The sequence below is a fragment of the Vulpes lagopus genome, chromosome 3 (genome assembly GCF_018345385.1).
Source record: "Vulpes lagopus strain Blue_001 chromosome 3, ASM1834538v1, whole genome shotgun sequence".
Classification (NCBI taxonomy): Eukaryota; Metazoa; Chordata; class Mammalia; order Carnivora; family Canidae; genus Vulpes; species Vulpes lagopus.
Window position 1 is genome coordinate 82,272,829 of NC_054826.1, and position 20,263 is coordinate 82,293,091.

General features: G+C 40.7%; 1 protein-coding gene and 1 long non-coding RNA gene across 5 annotated transcripts in view; one reads left to right on the top strand and one right to left on the bottom strand.

Moving 5' to 3' along the window:
- Nucleotides 1-20,263, bottom strand: part of PCNX2 (pecanex 2) — a 300,858-nt gene that overhangs the window by 208,160 nt on the left and 72,435 nt on the right. For all 4 annotated transcript variants that reach the window (XM_041748906.1, XM_041748907.1, XM_041748905.1 and 1 more), the window contains exons 10-12: nt 13,315-13,460; nt 5,944-6,097; nt 5,825-5,857 (exon numbers count right to left, since the gene is read on the bottom strand). In XM_041748906.1, the coding sequence (XP_041604840.1) occupies nt 5,825-5,857; nt 5,944-6,097; nt 13,315-13,460 (333 nt within the window). The remainder of the gene's footprint in view (nt 1-5,824; nt 5,858-5,943; nt 6,098-13,314; nt 13,461-20,263) is intronic.
- On the top strand, nt 5,351-7,791 carry LOC121487325. The gene is made up of 3 exons (XR_005986824.1): nt 5,351-5,469; nt 5,953-6,136; nt 6,357-7,791. It is a non-coding gene; the product is annotated as an uncharacterized LOC121487325 (long non-coding RNA).

Sequence of the window (20,263 nt, forward strand, 5' to 3'; positions counted from 1 at the left end):
CTTTTATTTTTTTTGATTCTTAAGAACACCTACTAAAAATATTCCCCAGCTCTCCAATTCCTTCTTTCACACGTGAGTCAATCATCGGACCCCTAAGGATTGCTTTTTCTTTTTCCCAATAGAAAAATTCCCCTTGCTCTGCCAGGTGAAGTCTGACCAGTCTTTTTTTTACAATACATTCAACTATTTCTCGTGTGATTTCAACTTTAAAATATCCTGGTGGGGGGACGCCCCCAACTTTAGCAGTGGGGCATCTTGGAGGCTGGTGGCGTGTGCAGCTGTATTTCCATCAAATCCACCCATGAGAACAAGGTTACCACCCGGCTCTGGCTGCAGCGCAGCAGAAGGGGAAGGTGCAAGAATCTATCAACACCTCCAGGAACCCCGCTTCTGGAGAGTGCTGGTGCACGCGGCTAAAGGATGAGGCCATTCGAGTTATCCTCTCATCAAGACAGTGGGCTGGTCAAATGCTTCAAACTTACTGTTAGAAAAACAACAACAACAACAACAACAACAACAGGCATCTATTATAAGGAAGATGGGGTATGGGAGAATCTGGAGTGCAGCTGGGCCTGAGCAGTGAGTAAACCAGGGCTGGGCATAGCCGGGCCCTGCGGCCACCACCCCATCTCAGCTGTGGGCAGGTGTCAGCTCCAGGCTCTCTGCACACAGGCATCCTCTGCTTCCCCAGTCTGCAGGGCAGGAAGGGGCCCCCTCGGACCTATGGTGTTTGTACACATTACATCCAGCTATGTTCAGGGGCCCCGTATTTTAGTTGGCTGCTGTGAACAGCAGTGGCAACAAGAGCTGACATTTACCCTGCCCCAGGCACCATTCCATCCATGGGGTTAATCCTCGGTACACACCATGAAGTACTTATTATTCTCATTTTGCCAAGAGTAAACTGAGGCATAAGCTTTATGCCTTAATTTTTTGCAAAATTAAGAAATTTGCCCCCAGCTTCCTGGACAGAAAGCAGAGTGGCAGAGCAAGGATTTGGAGCCTGGACGTTGTCGGTTCCCAGCAACACCCAGGAAGAGGAGTGCACTTGGTGCTGGTCCTTCCATGCCCAAGGACTCAGCCTGACTAAATCTCACTCGTAATCGTCATCCTTTAAACACATAACATGAACACCACTCCTGTGAAGCAACTATAGAGTATGGGGGAAAGCATTAGCAACAGCTTTGGAGTGTTGGCTTTTCCTAGGAGAGCTCTGGAGGGTGGAGAAGGAGGAGAGCTAGAACCATATGCTCTGCCCGCCACTCTGGGACACTGTGTTCACCTACTTGAACCCCCATCACTACCTAAGAGTTGGGTGTGTCGTTTCTTGCGATGGTGCAGTTTTGTTTACTAGGATTTCTTCTCTCTGTGCCTCTTGATGAGTTCTTTACTTTAGCATTAGCAACTCAGCTGTCCCTTCAGTGTCATCGTGAGCATTTGTAAGGATACATGTGAGTTCTCCTTGTGTGTGATGCCAAGGGAGGAATGCCCTACAGGGGGTGGATCCCCAAGAAGACCTGGGCTGGTAAGTACTCTGAGACTCACACTTGTGGTGTACAGGAGAATCCACAAGATTTCAGAGGAGGCAATGTAGGAGATAAGCAGAGATCAAAAGGTCAAATAATTCCTATCAGCTGCCTGGTAAAATGCTAATCCAGTTTAAATAACGTTGAAATCTGACTGGCCAGTCTAAAAATTAAAAAGGCACAGGCAAATGAGGTCCTTTAAGCTCAGCTTATAATTTAATAGAGTTGATGATCTCATTTCATGGAATGATTTATTTCAGGGCAACTTCCCAGCTTTCAGGCTCGTGAATCGTGACAAATAGGTCTATGGGGTCATCCAATCAGGGGGCAGCAAAGTGGAGATGACAGTACTCCTCAGAGGGGTGGCCATGGGGCCATCAGTTCCATCCCCACCTACTTTACATATTTACCCACCACTTCCCTCAGTGGCAGTGAAAGACAGATGGAAGGGTGGCGACCTAAGTTCTGCCCCTATTTCATGGCAGAAATTCAGTAGATAAGAATTCAAAGAAGGCAATTTGGAATGGCACATGCTTTAAAGAACGCTTCTTCTTCTTTTTTTTTTTTTCTTTTGACCAAAGTAAACACACAACTAAAGAGATAAATATAATTTAACTTGTAATCAAGAGCCACCAAAACTAAGTTGACCTTCTTATTTCTAGGACTGAGGATTGAGAAATGTTTATGTGTCGTTCAAAATCATTCCCTTGATAAACACGAGGTGATCAAAGCCAACACCGACAGTGATAAGTCACATAGACAGTATGTACCCTCAACATGACATGATGAAAATGGCTCTTGCCCTCTATGGTCTTGCTCCCAACATACTATAACCCCAGTCTGATCATAAGATAGACATGAGATAAATCCCAACTGAGGTCCGGGCTTCAAAATCCCTGACCAGCACTCCTCAAAACTGTCAAGGTCATCAAAAAATAAGGAATGTCTGAAAGGCTGTCACGATAACTCAATGCAGTGTGGTGTCCTGGATGGGGTCCTCAAGCAGAAAAAGAACATTAAGTTAAAACTAAGGAAATCTGAATAAAATGGACTTTAGTTACTAATAATGTATCAATATTGGCTCAGTAACTGTGACAAATGTGTAGGGGGGTATAAGGGAACCCGCTGTACTATTCTCCCAAATGTTCTATAAATCTAAAACTGTTCTAAAATAAAAAAGTTTATTTACAATAATCATTCCCAGGGCACTTGGGTGGCTCAGTTGATTAAGTATCTGCCTTTGGCTCAAGTCATGATTTCATAGTCTTGGGATTAGAATCCCACATCAGGCTTCCTGCTCAGTGGGGAGTCTACTCCTCCCTCTCCCTTTGCCTCTCTCCCTGCTTGTGCGCTCTCTCTCTTTCTCAAATAAGTAAATAGAGTCTTTAAGAAAATCATTCCTAATAATTCTTAATATAACAGGAAGTGGTACCAAATGTCTTCATTATATAGTAGCCAGAATTCACTAAATAGGACACGTAACAAGTTACGGCCATTGCTCTTTGGAGTATGTACGGTGAGCAAGGAAACAAGGAGACTTAGTGTATTTGAGGCCTACTGTTCAGCTCATTATAGATACTATGTAATTTACTGTTCACCAAATCTGAGGTTGCTCTTATTATCCATATTTTACCCACAAATAATTGATAAGGTTTGTCAAGTGCTTCCACAGTACCAGATACTGTGCTGAGTACTTGAAGACATTATCACATTATCTTGTTCAAACCCCTTAGGATCCTGTTTCATGATTTCATCATTTACATATAAAAAACCTGAGATACAGAGAAATAACTTGCCCAAGATCTCAGGGTTTCTACATGATAAGGCTGGATTCAAATCCCCAAACATGCATGCTACCCTAGTGTTGCTCACATGTCATAAGAGATCACCATTACCATCAGCAGCACCATGCAGATTCCCCGGTGCTGCTCCAGCTGCATCCACTCAGACCCCGTGGGTGCTGGGAAAGGCTCCTGAGTCTGGCTCTGTGCAGGACATGCCCTGTTTTTTGTCGCCTTTTAGATATCCTACTGAACTTTGCTTTCCAGGTGATCATCAGTGGTTACTGTTAGTTAGAGTCTTGGACAGATCTGGGTAAGCTAGTGAAAAGCCACATCATCCATTGTTATATGGCCAGTCTCTGATCCTCAAATGCTGCCCGTTTCCAACCAAACTATCAAAAATTTTTAAGCTGTCCTCTTTTATAATCAGATGCATTTCTTTTGTGCCCAGGGTCTATTGTACCATATCTATTAGCACATCATTAATTCTGCACTTATATCTGAAATAAACAGTGTTTTTATTTTGCGACATTCTGATTTGAACCACTTGCTCAAAATTTGCCACCTGTGTGCTCTGGAAGGCAATAAAGCAGAGAAGTCAGCTGATCACTCTAAGAGCAAGAATTGACCGAATTTGTTAATAAGTGGCATAGTTTTGGAAAGCACTTGGGTTCATGTGATGACCAGGGCTGACATCAGCAGCAGGCCTGCAAGCTGCCTTTGTGCCCAGACTTGGTTTGCTCCCCGCCCACCTCCTTTCTGAGGTTTTCACATTTATAAACTGGAGATTGTAATCCGCCTTCTAAATGCCCACATGGCTCAGGCAGATGGCAAAAGGAAACATTTTGTAGCTCCTGTATTTTTTCTTCCCACCAGAACTGTTAGCAAACTGGCAATTCCAATCAGGGGCTAATCTACCAAGAAAGCTTTGTGAGTGAATTAATAAACACATGTCTGACTCTTGTCTTATTATGACAGTAAGAGAAGTCATTTCTTACTATCTCACTATGCACATACTTGCTCAGGTACAGGAAGAGCTGCTTAACCGAGTCCTCTATAGGCAATATAACTCCAGCTTAGAGAAATGACAGTGGGTTGCTGCTACCAGACACGACAAATCCACGGGGATTATGCAGCTGTACTCACCATCACCTCTCCCAGCATGTTCTTCATTACTGCTGAAGGTACATGCAGGAAATGAGTGTGTAATAGCATATAACACCCCTCCCCCAAGTCACCCAGGAAAGCTGGTGACACTGAAGTGCCATTACTAGAAAGGAGGGTTTATTTACTGAAGCAAAAGGAGGATATGGCATCTAGGGTGGGCTTGAGCAAAAAACTTCAGAGCTCCACATCCCTGCGCACACCACCTAACCCAGATTTCTGACGATAATCACAACAATACATCTTAATACCCTAATTATGCTGCTTCTACTTATCTTGACATTCAGACTCGGGAATAAAAGAAGATGTATTATATGTAAACCAATTATGGGGAACAGAGGAATTTAACAAGATAGCAACGTATGCCATGTGATCGTCCAATTATAAGCTTTTCTTAATTACTATGAGCTAAACAGGAGCTATCACAGATTTAAAAGCAGTCCTAAATCCTGGATATGAATTTTTTAAAAGCACAATGGAAGGAAGATCAAGCTTTCTTTCTCTGGAAGGGTTTGGGCGGGTGGGGGCGGGTGGGGTGGTGTGCACAGCTCACCATAACAAAGGAAAGAAAGTCCTCTCAAAGAGCTGAGAGGTCCTGCCAGGCAGGAGCTTGGTGCAAAGGCATGTAGCCAGGGTGCCAGACCGCATCCCCCCAGTACTCTGCAGGGGAAGGGCAGCTGGGTCAGTGGAAACCATGCATGCTTCAGATCTCATGCTCATGGCAGGACGCCAGAGCACCAACAGGTCAGGATGGCGAGCCCAGATCTCAGCTCTAAGTCAGCCCACAGTTATGTGGACGAAAGGTAACAAGACTCTTGAAAATGTGGAACAGCAAATCAGCTTCATGACTCATGCTTACACAACTAATATTAATGATAGCTCCCACTCGCTCAGCAACATCTGTGTTCCAGGCACCGTTTTAAAGAAGTTAAATAGATTATTTAATCCCTACAGGCATTTTCATTATCCTTACTGACATGCAGAGAAACACAGACACGGTGAGTAGACATATCCTGCTCTGGGTCCCACATTCAAGGGGAGGAACCAGGAAACAAAGGCAGGCACTCCAACTGCAGAGGCCAGTCTTCCCGCGCTGGGCTGCATGGTTGGCCCTGACTAGAGTCCAGCGGGGTTGGAAAGACCATCCACATTCTGTATCCTCCCTGCTACCCCTCTGGCACTCACACCACGCTCTCAGCTCGAGCCCGAATCTGGCAACCATGCACTCATATTTCTATTTATACATTGAGTATATGTACACTGACATATATTTTGCCCTTTGAATAGGTTTTGTTCCCCTATCTTTAACACAAGCAGACAAGACAAGCTACTTGCCTGTTATCTGAGACTTACGTGTATTGGCGAGGCGGGATCAGGCTGAACACTCTAGAACACAAATCACAAGTGTCTGTGTCATCATCTTGTGATTTCAAGGATACCTTAGTGATGGTAAGAATCAGATGTGGTCTTGCCTTTAACAGGGAGTACTGGCAGCTGGCCATGACGAGGCAGAAGAGGAGCACCCACACGTCTTTGCAGAAGCCTTGGTTCAATGTCAGAAAGCCGAGGAGCGAGACCAGCACAATGAGTAAAACTGCCAGCACGTTTTCCTTGACATCTTCAGTTCTGCATAAAATAAACAAATAAAAACAAAGGAAATAAAAGGTAAGCATAATACCCAAACATCTCTGAAACCACTGACAGCAATAGCAGAGTAGTTGCCTTTATACTTGGGAATAAAATGTTAAGGTCTTTTCTTTTCTTTTCGTTTCGTTTCTTTTCTTTTCTTCTTTTCTTTTTTTTCTTTCTTCTTTCTTTCTTTCTTTCTTTTCTTTCTTTCTTTCCCTCTGTATTTTTTTTTAATTTTTTTATTTATTTATGATAGGCACACAGTGAGAGAGAGAGGCAGAGACACAGGCAGAGGGAGAAGCAGGCTCCATGCACCGGGAGCCCGACGTGGGATTCGATCCCTGGTCTCCAGGATCGCACCTTGGGCCAAAGGCAGGCGCCAAACCGCTGTGCCACCCAGGGATCCCTTTCCCTCTGTATTTTATAAGCAAAATCCATATTTTAACCCATTTCCTGTCATTGAAATAAATGAAATATAATTCCATTGAGTCTCCTTGATCCCTAAACTGGGTCTCCTGGGGGAAAACAGTTAATTACTCTGTGCACAACGTAAAATGCCTTTAAGACAAAGAGTTGCACTGGTTCCTTTAAATGGGGGGAGGAGGTGCATTAACACCTAGCTAAAGCAGGAAATCCCTTCCAGATACAAGGTCTAAGGCCAGAATTTGCTTCCCAGGTTCAGGAGCCAGGAGAGCTCCCACCAGAGAGCTCCAGCTAACAAGCAGAGGGTCTGACTGAGGTATGTCATGACCACAGTCTCACTGGGTGGTGTTCTGTTTTGTGGGACCCAGAGTAAGAGGTGTGAGATGCGGAGGTGGGCTCACCCAGAGGGGGGTGCTATTGCTGTGTGTGAAGGAAGACATGATAAGGGTGCTTGAGGATGCTGAGACAAGGGGATGAAGGCTGGATCTTGTAGACTAAGTAGGATCAGGAGGCAATGAGGACAGGAGAGGTTGCTAGATGGGAGCAGGTGGATGGGTCAAAGTGCTCAGATGGCCTGGCAAAACATTTGGGGATGATCAGTGGCTGGGATTATGACTTCAGAGGTGAAAGACTTCTATGGGAGGACAACATGCAGGACATAGTGATGGGAGGAAGACGCAGAAATGGAGTAAGGGAGCATGGTGTGGAACACAGGTCAGGAGTGTAGAAAGGTCATTCCCGAGAATTCTGAGCATATATTTTGCCTCACCAGTTTTCTTATGTACATATTGGTCCCTTCATTACATTATTTTTATAAAGGCATAACTATCTACTTCAACCGGCAAGTAGGCACTTGTGAGCGTTTTTTTAAAAAAATGAATAGACTATTTTTTAAGAGCAGTTTCAGATTCACAGCAAAATTAAGGGAAAAAGAAGGGTTCCCTCATAGTCCCTCCTCACAAACGCACGCGTGTGTGCACACACACGCACACACACACAATTCTGTCCCACCATCAATATCCCCCACCAAAGTGATACATTCATTATAATCAGCCAACCAACAGTGACACATCATTGTCATTATTTCATTCTTGCTGCCATACATTCTATGGGTTTGGACAAACATGGTGAAATGTATCCACTATTACAGTAGCATGCAGAGTATTTTTACTGCCCTAAAAATCCTCTGTTCCTGTTCACCCCTGCCTTCCCCCGGCTTCTGGCAACCACAAAACTTTTTACTGTCTCCACAGATTTTTCTTTTCCAGAATTTCAGATAATTGGAATCACACAGCAGGTAGCCTTTTCTGGTCAGTTTCTTTCACTTAGTAATATGCATTTAAGGTTCCTTTGTGTCTTTATTTATTTATTCATGAGAGACACAGGGAGAGAGGCAGAGACATAGGCAGAGGGAGAAGCAGGCTCCCTGTAGGGAGCCTGATGTGGGAATTGATCCCAGGACCCCAGGATCATGACCTGAGCTGCAGGCAGATGCTCAACTGCTGAGCCGCTCAGGCGTCCCCCTGTGTGTCTTTATATGGTTTGATAGCTCTTTTCTTTTTAACACTGAATAGTATTTTACTATACGGATGTACCATGGTTTAGCCATTCATCTATTAAAGTACATCTTAATAGTTTCTAAGTTTTGACAACTATGAATAAAGCTTCTATAAACATTCATGTGCAGATTTTTGTGTTAACCTAAATTTTCCATTCATTTGCACCAAGGAGCATGCTGGCTGAATCATATGGTAAAAATACGTTTGGTTTTGTAAGAAACCACTGAGTTATCTTCGGCTTTATCATTTTGCATTCCCATGAATGGGAGTTTCTTTCCCACGCTTGGTGGTCAGTGTTTGGATTTGGCCATTCTTATAGGTGTGTAATATATCTCACTGATGTTTTCCTTTGCAATTCCTCAATGATGATGTGGAGTATCATTACATATGCTTATTTGCCTTCTGTATACCTTCACTGGTGAGGTGTCTGTTCATATCTTTTGCCTATTTTTTTAATCAGGCAATTGAGATGTAGAGAATCAAGATGCATAGCAATGTGAAGAACTCAGATACTATGATGTTCAAGCTGAAGTTAAAAAAAAAACTTCTGGGGGGAATCAAACTATATTTGGTAAAAAGGAAAATTTATGGGTTTTTGTTTGTTTGTTTTCCACTGTGTACTTTTTATAGAGCTAAATATATTTTGTTAGTTCAGGTCCATAAAATTCTTCATGTATTTTTTAGTGTGCTCATAATATTTTGATGTATACTTAAAAATATCTAAAGGCTTAGGAACTTTAAAAAAATAAAATTTTCAATTAAATAAACAGACTTTTTTCTTATTAGGGGGAAATAACGTTCCTGAAAAATATTTTCCCCAGATTCTCCTCCAGCAGAACTCCATTCCTCTGCCCCAGGCCCCCATCATTCCACTCCCACAGCTTCTCATGCATCTCTATGTAAACACCAGGTTAAAAAGTTTACTCACTGGGCAAGGAGTGTTGTGGTTAAGGCTGTACTGTAGAAAGATTTATCTGGCAGAGGTTGACAAGATGCACTAGAGGGGAAATAGCAGAGCAACGATAAACAACACTCCAGGGGAGAAGTAATGAGGGTCTGGAAGAGTGTCCTGGCTGGGAAACTAGGAAGGCAATGTGACTTTGAGATACAATACAGACCAGAGCAGGAAGGACTTGAATGGATTGTGTACAATGAAGGGCTGAGTGAAGAAATAAAGATGATTTCAAGATGTCAGTCTGGGGAAGAAAGGATCATGGCAGAATCAATGGCAGAGGTTGGAAAGAGAGCTGGTTTGCAAAGGGAAGTTGACTCATTTGTTCATGTAAGACTGCTCCGCACTACTCTAGATATCTGGAATAATACCTCAGTGAACAAAACTTCTGGAGCTTTCTTTCCAGTGGGCAGTGGCATAAAATAAGTAATATGCACAAAAAATTAAGTATATTATGTAGCATTTGGAGATGATTAGCACAATCAAAAAATAAATAGAACAAAGTAAGAATTACAAGCATATGGATAGGGAACTGTTGTAATTTTAAGCAGAAGGTCAGGCTAAGCCCCACCGAGAAGGGCCATTTCTCAAGCGTGCAGCACCTGGGGACTCCAACATGAAGAGGTCGGGAGGCAGAGGGTACCTGCAAAGGTGACTATGTTATGAAGGAGTAGCCCGCAAGACACAATGAAAACCAAGAAAGGGCTGAGTCCTGGAAGCCAGGAGAGGAAAGCACACCAAGGAGGAGAATTGACCCTGTCAAAGGCTGTGTATGGGTCTAGCAAAATGATGGCTGAACGGTTAGGTCAACGGTGACCTTGAAAAGGGCAGGCTTGGAGTCGGGAGTGAACGGAACCGGTTGATGGGAGAAGAGAGGCGGCCAGCAAGTGCAGGCAGCCCTTCCCAGAGTTCTGCTGCAACAGAGCACACAGAAACCGGACAGAGCAGCTGGCAGGAGAGCAGGTCGAGAGGACCTTTCTGGATGGGAGAGATGAGAGCGCGTTCTCAAGGTGATGACAATGGCAACGAGATCATTTGAGGAGCATGAATGCTTTTCCTGCATTGTCACATGGCTAGCTCCTTCTGTTTCTATCTCTGTTGGTATGCTTCACCTCAGAAAATGCTTCTGCAACCACCTGTTCTGACATCAGTGTCATTTCTCCGCCAATTTCCTCTAACTCAGGCCTTCATGTGTGTCTTCATGGCACCTATTCCAGTCTGCTATCTCAGCTTACCTTGTGCGGTAGAATGCCAGTTCGGTGAGGGTAGGCACCCTGCCTGCTCCCACCCTTGCTCTATGTTTTCAGTGCCCAGTGCAGAGCCTCACATGGACCAGGTGCTTGGCAGGAGGCTTTTTAATTTGTTAAATGAATGAACAAATGAATGAAATGACACCCTGATGGGCAGCTTTTTATTTTAGATGCCAACCTGGAAAATTAGATAAATGAAAATAAAACCTACGTATTATGCAAGATGGGGTAATAGCAGAATAAAAAATAAGAGAAAGTAAAAGAGGGGTGCCTGGGTGGCTCAGTTGGTTAAGCATCCAAGTCTTGGTTTCAGCTCAGGTCATGATCTCAGGGTCGTGGGATCCAGCACACACCCCTGCCCCCTGCCTAGGTCTGGCTCTGTGCTCTGCAAGGAGTCTGCTTGAGAGTCTCTCCCTGTCCCTGTCCCTCTGCCCCTCCCCCTACATGCTCGCTCGCTCTCTCTCCCTCTCTCTCTCTCTCTCTCTCAAATGAATAAATGGATCTTTATTTTAAAAAGAGAGAGAGAGAGAGAATAAAGGAGAATAAGGACAAAAAGTCTGTGAGTAGAATGAATGCCAAACTGAAAGCAAACATGAAAGGCTGCAATCATAGGAACCTTGAAGGTGCGATCAGAGAAGGAAATATTTTCAAGGAAGATCAGCCTGTTTTCCAGAGTAAAGTTGAAAATTATTAATTATTAATTATTATTAATTAATTAATATTATATATATTAATAATATATATTAATATATTAATAATATTAAATTATTAATTATTAAGAAGGCCTTAAGCTATGGGAGTTTATTGCAATGATCAGCTCAATTTCAGTGCTTGTAATTCACCAGTTTCTTCTACTTCCTGCCCAACCTGTACTGTTTGTTTTATATTATGCATACTTTTTCTTTATGAACTTTAACTTGGCAATTCAACTTCTTTAATCCATGTAGGACCTTGAATATAATGTCCTCCCAATGAATATCAAAGGCAATTTATTCATGCCTTTTGAAATTTTACTATCAGAGTAAAAACTGTAAATTATCGTGTAAGTTCCTGCTTTCTTAAACAGACCTTCCAGATCACTGCTGTCCTAAGAAGGCAAGCTAGTGAGAGATGTGCCCTACATCTTACTCAAGGCCCACTGAAATGCAGACTTCTCACTCCTGGAATCTGTATTTTTACAAAGCTACCACGTGATTCTGATCCACAGTCCTGTTTGGGGAAAACACTCTCCCTGCAAAGGTCCCAAGCAGCCAGGTTTTTCTAGATTAGTGTTTGGGTCTCCTTTGTCCTTGTTGTAAGCTCAGGGATCATGCTGTCTTATCTCCCCTCTTAACTGACTCTGATCTGGGAAACCAGATCCCCATGTGTGCAAATAGATGCCTGAAAGTAGGCTTATATGGGCTCTGAAAATGGGGCGATTTCTCCTATGAGTGAAGGGCCTACATTTTAATGTCTGGGTTTGAGAACATCCACTTTGGCTATCCTAATTTCTTTTTTTTTTTTATTTCATTTTATTTTTATTTATTTCTCTTCTTTCTGGGTTCTGGGCCACATTCCAGGCCATAATAACGATAATAGCAAGTATTATTTAAAAGATACTTGCTATAGCTAACTTGATTCAGTCCTTCCAGAATATAGATTATCCCGATTTAGTAGACAGGAAATTGAAGCACAGGGAGGTTTCACAGCCATCTTTAGATCACAGCACTAGTAAATGGTGGGCCCTGGATCTGATCCCCAGAGGCTCCCACATCAGCTGAGGAGCCCAAGGGTCAGGGCATAGTGCTATGTCTACACATCCCTGAACATTGCCTTCAAATTCAGTGTAACCTGAAACAGAAGTGATTAAAACTATAAAAACATAAACTTTTAAAAACCTCAATAATCTTCATCATTGTCCTTTCTTAGACCTTAATTAGATTTTCAGTAATTTGTTGCCACTGAGTGGATTGAAATAACACCTAGAAAATCGACAGAAATATTTGTCTCTAATATGAAGGGTTAACATCAGGTTGTCCAATATTCCTTTTTAACAGAAAATAAAATTAATATAAAAAAACCTGCATCATCTAACAGAATGTATTATCTTGGACTATTTCAGTAACACTTGAAACATTCATCTTGTGTGTATGCCCCTGGGGTGACATAGTGTTGTTAGAAAAGCCATTGTAACTCCATTCCTTGACTTGTGGGTCCTGGAATTTACTGTTGTAATTTTGCATGACTATAGTTTCTTAGTATGTAATCACACCATTTAAAACATTACTATAACAAATAGTCACGGAGGGACTACAGCAAGGCAGGAAATCAGCCTTCCCACTGCCCCCACTGGCTGGCATTTAACTGTGAAACGCTGCATTTGCTGATGACAGCGTCAGTAACAGCATCTTGAATTTTCAAACCAACATTCCCATCAGAACTGCATGGCCCCTGGAGATCAAAATCCTGTCCTTTGTACATCGTGAGATCAGAGGGTGGAGGTAGAAATGGGAAGACCCTGACCCGGCCCCCATCTCCATTGTGCCTTAACTAACTAGAGCTCCTCCCTGCTCCCTCCCCATCCACTGATGACATCTCCAACCCCACATTTCATCTTGAGGAACAATGGAAACAAGAGGGGTGAAAGAGTCAAAAGGTTTAAAAGGAAAGATGAACATTCCAAGTATATTGCTTCACTTGCCCTCCTCTTCCCCAGCCCACATCCAGTTAGTTGGTCAAGCCTGTGCTATCCATGGAACCTCAAGCCTTCCTAAAAAAAAAAGTGGCAAACCAGGAGTAGACTAATGCATAACACTGTCCCCAGAGCTAACCTTACATCTAAACCATGTTCCCCAATTCTCATATCTCCCACTATCTTCAGTTGTCAGGATCTCACTGCTTCACCTTTGAGTTTGCAGCACAAAAGGTATACATCTTGAAAACATTCCAGAGAACCTGAGCAAGTGGCAATTTCTTTTTACAAGCATTTGAGTGCATTCTTCTGCCCCCATTGTATCTTTTATCTGGACACTTGCATGTTCAGCAGCTTACCGATCAAGTAACGCCAACAAAGTAAGTCGATCGTACCAGACTTTAATCCACTTGCCAGGGAAAATGATAAACTTGTAAAACTGCTCTCGGTTAAATTTTCCTTGTGTTGAAGAACATGATGAGTCTTCCAGATCCTGACTCAGATGCTTTCAGGTACCAAAAGAAACAACAGAGAAAGGGTTTCATACTGACATGTTATTGTCATAAATATACCTCATAATAACAAAAGTACAAAAAGCAGATGTTCAAATTCTGAAATGTAAACCAACATATTTCATAAAAATGGGTACCCTAAGAGAAAGATAATGATCAACAAAGAGTCTTTCTTACCAACACTCTTCAATTCCATTATAAAGTACCACTAAATTTATGCTGCTCCCATCAAAACACTGCTGTTAATTAAGGGCAAGAAACTGCCATGAAAATAATTCTCTAAAGAGATCAGAATTCAACAAAAGACTTGAAATGGCTTAATTTTTGAAAGGTATGTTATTTAAAGTAATGTCGAAATATTTAAATTTTACTAAGAGTAAAAAGACTTTCATTGTCAATTTTGTCAGTCATTGGTAAGGCCTGATATAAGAAATACTGAGATCTCTGTAGAAAAAAGTCTAAACCAATAAAACAGAAACAAACAGGAAAATTTAATTCTAGGTTTAAGATGTTTTAGCCCCAAGTTCATCTCTGGATGGCGCTAATCTCGTGGAGAAGAATTGAATTTTGAAAAAAAAAAAAATAGTCTTGATTGATTTGCCTAACATACTTAATGAGTAACTCCTAGGAGCCTGGCACAAGGTCAGGAATAGGAATATAAGGAAGAAGATGGTGGACACAGTCCATGCACGGCATCCTATTGCCTGTAAGAAAACACCCCTTAGACATCTATCTATTGTCGGGCAGACTCAAAACCAGACATCCAGGCCAAGCACTGCACATACAAACAAGAGCTGGACTCTACACCAGAAAAGCAGAGGGGATGCAGAACTTGATGAGCTGAAGCTGAAGGGTCTGCAGGACTGAAAAGGCGGAGAAAAACTTATGAGGGCAAAACTCAAAATTTATTTCCTCTGACACCTGACACCGTCTCTAAAATATAAGTAGTTAAAACAGCCTGTTACGATGGCATTTCCATTAGAGACAAATAGAGATTAAATATCAGTTGATAGTTATTTCATTTATTTTTTATCAATGAGGAATAAGATGTTCCATATTGCTAAATTTCTCAGAAAACTAAAGCTTACACTCTTTGAATCTAATGAATTTAATATTGACCTCTGTCCTAACCATCTTCAAAAAATACGCGGTTTTACCTTTTTGTGCTATTAAATAGAACCTATAGGGCAACCTGAACACTTTCTCACTGTCAAGCTCATGTGCATCAGTGCTCATGCTGCCCAAGACTCTGGGGTATTGTTTTTTACATTGAATAACACTAGGTACCATGCTTTTTAAAAATACATGTTTTTATTAAATATGGAGTCAATGCAAATATACATCTTTTAAATGTATATATATATATACACACACACTTTTAAATGTATATATATATATATATATATATATATATACACATATATATATATACACACACACACATATATATTGGATGTGTGTCTATCACCCAGTTATAAGAAAAGGAGCATTTACTTCAGCATAGAAATTCCCAGTGGGCCACTCCTTGGTCCCATCCTCTTCCAACACTGTCCTGAATTTTGTGCTTATCATTCCCTCTCTTCTTTTCTGTTTTACTATACTTACATCCACAAGTTCTATACATTTAGCTTTATGTTTTTGAAGCTTTGTAGATAGGAAATCATAGCATATGTATCCTTTTGCAACTTACCTTTTCCTTTTTTCCCTCCATTCCACATTATCTTCCTGAGACTAATCCTGCTGTTTTACAGCTGTAGCATCCATTTTGACAGTAGAATACAGATACCGCCACAATTTGCTTACCCATTTTACTTTTGGATATTGGATATTTAGGGTCTTTTTTCTTTTTTCTTTTTTTTACTATTACGCTGCTATGGACATTTTTGGAAATGTCTCCTGGTACATATGTGCAAGGATTCTGTAGAACCCAGACCTAGCATACACTTAGAAATGGAATTGCTAAGAATGCAAATGTTCAACTGTACCACATGTTCAACTTTCCTAGGAAACAAATGGACTTTCCCAGAAAATGTACAAATCTATCACACATGCAATTACTGGGTATGGGAAGGTTCAATTCACTAGAAAACATTTTGGAAAAATAAGATTTCTAAACTGATTCTATCAATTTATACTGCTACCAACATCAGGTAAATGTCATGTTGCTCAACATCCTCACCAACAGGTGACAGTGTCAGGTAATTTTTAACTTTGCCTAATCAGGTGTATAAAATATTGCAATTTTATTCTAATTTGCATTTCCCTCATTATTAATAAAGTTAAGCATCTTTGTCCACTTTTAGTTTTCTTCATGAAATAGTTTATCCTTTTCTCTGTTGGGTTGCTTGTCTTTCATTAGTTATATGTGTCTATGTGTGCATGTGTGTGTATCTATAAATATATGTACATATATGATCAAGACCTTTATTAATGATAGATGTTACAGATATTTTCCCAGTTTATTGTTTGTCTTTTCACTCTCCTTAAGGTGTTATTGATAAATAGATGTTAATTTAAGTGAAATATAGTTTGTCCATTTTTTCCCAAAAAGTTTTGTGCTCCCTGTGCCTTATTTACCAAATCCCTTCCTACCCCAGACTTCTACGGCTAATTGATTATATCATCTTACTTAAAACTATATGCTTTTGACTTTCACATTTACTTTATTAGACTACTGGGGATTTTTGTTATGAACTAAGGGTCCATTTTCTTTCCCATAAATAAAACTATTGCTCCAGTGCCATTTATTAAAATGTTCACCCTTTCCTCACCAATTTGCCAGGACATGAATGCTTAAATCTGAGGGTTATCTTAGACTTTAAATTTTAAATTGTTTTTGCTATGCCAGTCTTACCTTGTCTCCTCTGGAACTCTGACAAGAAATACAATAGTCCTTCTGGCCCAGACCTCCATGCTTCTTAACCTTCTTTCCTCTTTTCTTCTCTATCTCTCCGTGCTACAGCTAAATAATTTGTTCAAATCTGTCTCTACTCTTATGTGTCAAATCTCATGTTAAATCCCTCGAAGTTTTATTTTTATTATTCTATTATTCTATTGCTCATTTCTAGTATCTGGTGCTTTTTCAGATCTGCTTGCTCATTACATGGCCTTCTGCTCCTTACTTAGAGTTTCAACCTCTCCTTTTATCTCTTTATACACATTAGACATAGTTAATCCATATTCTGAATCTAATCATTACCATTTCCAAATCCATTAAGAGTCTGTTTCTGCTTTCTGTTGACTTTGCTGGCTCTTATTCATGGCAGCATGTTTTCTGTTATATTTTATAACTTTTCACTTTATCATATTCTCCTTGGGTCTTTATTAGTGTGAATTCTTTGACAGCAATATTGAAGCTCTGTTCTTCTGGATTAAAATTTACCTTTGTTTCTGCTAAGCACTAGAATGCATACCAACCTAGCACCATTTTTAAATAAATTCTTTTTGTAAGGTGCTTGGATCACCCATGTGATCCAGGGTGAAGAAGGGCTGCAAATCCACACTGAGGCTTGAGGGGGGTAGTTTTCTACATGATCCCCTTAGTGGGGATGGTGCTGAAAGGGAGTGCTTAGTTAATCGTAAAAGGAGTATGCGGCTTCCTGGAGTCCAGATTAAGTAGAGAGGCTCCCATTAGACTTCCCACATTGTGATGTCTGCCATTCTCTGTGCACAGAGACCATTAAAAACAAAGCCCCTCACATGCACTCCAATGTTTATAGCAGCGATGTCCACAATAGCCAAACTGTGGAAAGAACTGTGATGTCCACTGACAGATGAATGAAGAGTATGTGATATATATATATATATGAATATTACTCAGCTATCAAAAAGAATGAAATCTTGTTATTTGCAATGATGTTGATTGAACTAGAGGGTCTTATGCTAAGAGAAATAAGTCAGACAGAAAAGACAAATATCACATGATTTCACTCATACGTGGAATTTAAGAAACAGATGAACATAGGGAAAGGGAAGGAAAAATAAAATAAGATGAAAACACAGAGATAGACAAGCCGTAAGAGACTCTTAACTCTAGAAAACAAACTAAGGGTCGCTGGAGGGGAGGAGGCTGGGGGGATGGGGTAACTGGGTGACTGGCGTTAAGGAGGGCACGTGATGTGATGAGCACTGGGTGTTGTGTGCAACTAATGAATCACTAAATTCTACCCCTGAAATTAACAATAGACTATATATCAATTAAGTTGAACTTTAAAAAAAAAAAGACAAATCCCTCTTCTACCTCCTTTGCTGCTGGCCACTGCTTTTTACTTCTTGCTACTATTGAGACTTCCCAAGATGCCCCAACCCCCTGTAGATCTTCTATTTCTAACCTGTAATCTTGTTGGCAATTGTGGTTAAAAAAGAAACACAGAATTTACCATCTTAATCATTTTTAAGAGTAAAGTTCAGTACTATTATCTATATTGTTGTACAACAGACCTCTAGAACTTCTTCATCTTCCCAAACTGAAACTCTGTCTCCATTAAATACGAACTCTCCATTCTGCCCTCAGCCCCTCTTAAACACCTTTCTACTTTCTGTCTCTATGTTTTTGACTACTCTAGGTACTCACATAAGTGGAATCACAGAGTATTTGTCTTTTTGTGATTGGCTTATTTCATTTAGCATAATAGCCTTAAGGTTCATCCATGTTGTAGCATGTGTCAGACTTCCTTCCTTTTAAGGGCTGAATATTCCATCGTAAGGATGTACTACATTTGTTTATTCATTCATCTGTCTATGGATACTTGGGTTGCTTCCAGCCCTTGGCTATTGCAAATAATGGTGTTATGAACATGGGCATATAGGTATTTGTTTGAGTTCCAGCTTTAGATTCTTTTGAATATATACCCAGAAGTGGAAGTGCTAGATCATTCTAATCTGTACTTTTATTTTTTTGCTTTGGCCCTGTATTTTTCCAAAAAGGATTTAAAATAGGCTCTAATTTCCTGTAGGCTAGCACACAGAAGACACAGGAGACTGGGAAGAAGGGCCAAGACCAAAAAAAAGGATGAGGACAGTACAGAAGAGCAGCCATGGAGGTGGTGCTGTCTTTTAAAGGTCGCACACATTTCTCTTTGACTTATAAAGCAGAAGGTTATACTCAGGCAGGGTTTTTTTTCTTAATTCAGTGAAAGTCACTGGTGTCAAAATGCCTGACTTGCATAACGCCAGCACACCTGCTTCACTGGAGACCAGGGAAGAGCTCTCCAAGGAAGCACATTTTACCACCTCTTTGTTCCCAGATGCTAATCCACTGACTCAGCTATGGAACCTGAAGTTATTATTCAGATTATAAAATATTAATGCAAAAGGCATTTCAAGGGACAGTTGATCCATCATGAAGGCAGCATACAGGATGGCCATATACAGGATGGATTGGCTGTATTATTACAGGGAAGTTGAAATTAGAAGTGCTGCTTGTGTCCAGGATTCTATTCTGACGTGAAAGAGAGCATAGTGGAAATGGTGTTGTGTCAGCAAGAAGAGCATCTTCCGTTAATGACAAAGAATTTGTGGTCTATAGTAAACCTCCCCCCACTAAAGGGATCTTTTTTCCTTTATGTTCCATGGATAGGCCAGTAAAAAAAGATGCACACAGGGCTACCACAGTTTACTAATTCGAGATGTGGGAATTCATGAGGATGCATAAAGAGGTCAAGGGTAAGCAGCAGCAAAGATGACAGTATTCTTCTGAATTATATGAAAAATAAGGTCCCTCAGTTGAGGTTTAATAGTCTACCCTTTGCTGTTAGGGAAAGTCAGCATAAAAACAAAATCACATGTAGATGACATCTACATCGCTGGCAAAAGTTATTAAAAATTCTGGTAAACTGTGCTATTTATTGCTCCTTAAATAAAAATCCTAGTTTGAGGCCTTTCTCCTCTGCTTGTCAACGACCATCTTCTCTGCATCCTCCCATGAAGAGTATGTGATATATATATATATATGAATATTACTCAGCTATCAAAAAGAATGAAATCTTGTTATTTGAAATGATGTTGATTGAACTAGAGGGTCTTATGCTAAGAGAAATAAGTCTTTCCCTTGTGTGTGTCTGCAACCCGATACCCTGTTCTTAGAAGGATACCAGCCATATTGGATTAGGTCTAACCCTAATGTCCTCTTTTTAACTTAATTACCTCCTTAAAGATCCTCTCTCCAAATACAGCCAAATTCTGAGGAACAAATCAGCCCATAACTTAACTTCCTTTATGTGAAAATAAGGTTCATGGAACTTCATTTTTTTGCCTTTGACACCAAGGAACCTCAGAGCTAAATGTTTCGGTGGGTTATAGCAATTATTCATAGCCTGTTTTCTGGTACAAATTTCAAATTCAATTTTTCTCACCAGTTCAATCATTCATTTATTCTCTCATCCAACAAATATTTATTGTACAAATTATCTAAGCCAGATGCTGTAAGTACTATATGCTGAGAATTCAAAGAATAATAAGAGTTTTTAGCTTAAAGGGGCTTGAAAACTCCCAGGGTGTAGACAAGCAAACCAACCATGAGTGTACATCATGACACACATACACAAGTATAGACATATCAATGTCTATATATGTAGAAAAAGAGACAGAAGTGAGCCTTAGGAGTGTGTACGACAGATAAGGCTGGAGAAAGTAGTGAATAAGGGTCTCAGGCAGAGCTCCTGGAAAGAAACAGCAATGATAGGGCTGGATGGGATAGGTCTCACAATGGAGACTGAGTCTCTGGCCAAAACACTATTTCTGTCTCTGATTCATTAATTAAGCCTTACCGAAGAATTACCATGTCACATTACCCAGT